Consider the following 3,401-nt stretch of genomic DNA (forward strand, 5'->3'; position numbering starts at 1 on the left):
ATACTACTAACAAATTTAAAATTATAGTAGTATCAAATTGCTATGAAAAGGACTTTTGCTGGAATTCCCAAACTCCTCAGAAGGAATAAGCTCTTTTTCCTCTGCCCAAGAACAAAAACGTCATATTTGTTTACAGTGACATCTATGAAACCTTTGGGTAAATTTCTCCGAAGCAGATCAGCCAACACGGAGCCAGCAAGAGGACAAAGAATACTGGTTTATTGATCATGCTCCGTTAAAGTTCACCAACTCGTTCCACTTTCATGAACAGAAACTATAGGTTAATTCATTTGGAATTGAAAGGCTTGAAAGTCCAGTTCTGGAAAATTTACTTGCACAGAAGTAAACAGAACCACACAGGAACAAGAGTGTGTGCAGAACTGCATCCAAATACTGATGACCTGTTAATGATTCAAAACAAACCCACAGTTCACGTGTGAAGTTCTTTCAGGAAACCAGCTTGCCTGATGGAAAACATGGGAATATTATATTTCCTATGCACGGAAGAAGGGGTTCAGTACCAGCAATAATATAAGCTGCTAAGGAACCAAAAGATAATAAAGAAGAAAAAACTCAAATTCTAAGGTAACCTAACCACTTTATTTGATCAGAAAGCACCTTGAATTAGCAACATAACATGCTACAAAGTCATCAGATATTGAAAGGGAACAAACTATTAACATTTCCATTTCCTATTCTGGAACACAGGAAGCCTAAAGACTGATTGTGGCACAGGCACTTACCAGGATTAAGTCTGTTTAAAACTCTCTGTAATATTTGCAGTCTACTGTATGGCTTACACATTAGCAACAAATGCAATACTTGCCAGATCACTCAAGAATTTAATGTCCTATACTTTTTTAATTCTGTCTTTCACAACCCAGAAGTGAAATGGAAAAGAATGAAATTTTTCTTAGCCTGTTTATAACATATGGCAAGCAGCAAGGGTAACCGAGCAAGACACAGAGCACCGTATCACAGGAATTTCAAGGAAGAGACAAAAGAATTTGCACTGACAACTTTACAGAAGTGTGAAGAACTGGAAGAATTATTAAGAGCAGCTTTCTTGATAAGGTGAGCCCAAACTGCTGCTCTGCTGCACTTCTGTAATTTCCACAAGAACTTTGGTTTCTCCTGAAGCCAGACTAAGACTAGACCAGAACACTGTTTACAGCCCCGTTTAAATGCCACGTTGCTTTTGTTTTTATAAACAACCACCTTTCACAGGTCAGTTTAAAAGAATATTAGATTTCTAATTCAGTGTTTTCAGTCCCAGTAATTCTGCTGTCAATTACAACTACTTGATTTGTAAACTTTTTAACAATTGCACTAGACAGAACAACTGTAGATTCAACTTGTAACTATTTTTCTCAGGCTAGTACGTTAACACAAAATTGAATTAAGTGAAGGGTTATGTGTGCCCTCATGTTTTAAAAGCATCCTAGTTGCAGGAACAGAAAATAATACGGCTGAACAGGTGAATGAATCTTGGAAAATGAAATTGGTTTTCAAAATTGCCAAGGAAGCCCCCCAGAATATGTTCATTCTAATTAATGTGAGAAAAGGCTGAAAAGAAGTACACCCTAGGTAGGTTACTGTTTAATAGTCTCTGCAGAAAATACAGCACAGGTGTAAGAAAAGAAAAACTCAATGATTAAAAAAAAATCAAACACCAACCTAAAAATAAAGCATAACTGCTTTTTGTTTGGAATACACTTAATAATCTTAGTCTCATAGTTCTAAAGTGTCTCTCTAAAAAAAAGGGCAGTTGTGTTTATTTCCTTTGAATGTGGACACCAAAGCGCATTTCAGTGCAAAATCCGGTTCACCTCCCATCTGTCCCTCGGCCTGTTGTCCCACACTTCCTCGCATTTAAAGGCCGTCAGGCTGTAACTCGGGAGGCAGCCGTGGCACAAGCCCGCACAGGGCAGGCCCCGACGCGGTGGGACCCCTCTTCCTCCGGCGGGGTCAGAGGCCCGGCCGCCCCGCGGCCTAGCGCAGGAACAGGCGGTCCTAGGCCACACCGGGCTGCGGGGCCGGGCCGGGCGAGCGCGGCCCTCGGGGGCGGCGACGGAGCCCGTGCTGCGGGCACGTGTGCCCCCGCCGCCCACAGAGCGACCGCCCCCCCTCAGGGAGCCCGGGCCTGGGGCGGCGAATCCCCTCCCGGCCGCTCTCCTCCCTCTCCCGCACCCCCACGGCGCCGCGGCCTCGCGGATGGGCCGAGCCGCACCGGCCTCCTTCCCGCCGCCATTTTCTTCGCGGCGGCTCCTCACAGGAGCCTGCGCAGGGCGGGGGCGGGCGGGCACGGCGGCGCTCCTCGGGGGAGCGCGGCATCAGCAGCTTCGCCCGCGGCGCCGGGGCCTGCAGCGGCCCGGCTCGGCCGCGCGTCCCCCGCCGGGGCTGCCCTGCCGCCTTCCCCGCCCGCCCGGCCCCCCCTGAGGCCGGCACTTACGCGGAAGAACCCCGCGTCCATCTTGCCTCCTCCGCCTCCTCCTGGTCGCAGCGCGCTGCCGTCCCGGCGTGCACCGCGCGCCCGCAAGCCCCCTCGCACGCTCGCCGCGCCTGCGCGCGGCGGGAGGGGAGGGAGTGAGAGCGAAGGGGCGGAGTCGGGCACTCCGCAAAGGCTCTCCGGCGCCTGCCCATTGGTGGGCGCAGAGGATCGGTGCGCGCGCGGGAGCCGGCCAATCAGGAAGCGCGGCGTTCCGCCGGGGTGAGGGGGCGGCCGTAAGACGTCCGGCGGGTGGTGACTCCTCCTCTCGCGAGATGTCGACGTTCGGCGGAGCGGCCCGATGCGCGCGCGGGGCCGCGGGTCAGGTGACCTCACGTCCAACGGCGCATGCGTGGGGGAGGGGTAACGGCCGTGACCGTTGCTTTCCGTATCAGGGGCTATGGCGGCTGCGGCCCCGTCAGCCGCCCTGCGCGGGCACGGCGGCTCCTTCCCGGCCGTGGTCCCTCGAGAACTCTCCTCATGTCAGCTCCGGTTCTTCCTCGGCGGAATAGGGGTCCCTGGGCCGATGCGGCCCCACGGAAGACAGCGGGACCTCTGCACCAGCGGGGCCTGGAGGGCTCGCTGCTGTGAGGGGCCGTGGCCGTGCTGCCCGCCCTGCCGCACCAGGCCTCTGCCCGCGCCTCTTTGGCCCTGTAGTGCTCCCCTACCGCTCTGCCCGGTGGGTAAGCACAGCGGGCTGTGTTCAGTTACCCTTCTGCGGGTTGTCATGAGCAGTTTGGCTCTCCATCCCACCTAAGGACACATTGGTGTGTGTCTTGTGCGGGCAAAACTCGTGTGTGCCATATTACTGGCTGAAAGACACCTGAGAGGAAGGGAGAGTCAAGTCACAGTTCACTGGGGTTAATACAAATTTATCCAAAGTAACAGCCCTGGGTTTTAGCTAAAAGAAACT

General features: G+C 52.7%; 1 protein-coding gene across 11 annotated transcripts in view; it reads right to left on the bottom strand.

Annotated features, from left to right (window-relative positions):
• Nucleotides 1–2,586, bottom strand: part of SRRM1 (serine and arginine repetitive matrix 1) — an 18,814-nt gene extending 16,228 nt beyond the window's left edge. For 6 of the 11 annotated variants that reach the window (XM_072884986.1, XM_072884985.1, XM_072884987.1 and 3 more), the window contains exon 1: nt 2,453–2,584. In XM_072884986.1, the coding sequence (XP_072741087.1) occupies nt 2,453–2,473 (21 nt within the window). In that variant the 5' untranslated portion in view covers nt 2,474–2,584. Of the gene's footprint in view, nt 1–2,452 lie in introns of all 11 variants that reach the window. The other 5 variants (XR_012045966.1, XR_012045967.1, XR_012045963.1 and 2 more) reach the window with 2 other exon arrangements.
• Nucleotides 2,587–3,401: the final 815 nt, after the last annotated feature.

The sequence above is a fragment of the Ciconia boyciana genome, chromosome 21 (assembly GCF_034638445.1).
Source record: "Ciconia boyciana chromosome 21, ASM3463844v1, whole genome shotgun sequence".
Taxonomy (NCBI): Eukaryota; Metazoa; Chordata; class Aves; order Ciconiiformes; family Ciconiidae; genus Ciconia; species Ciconia boyciana.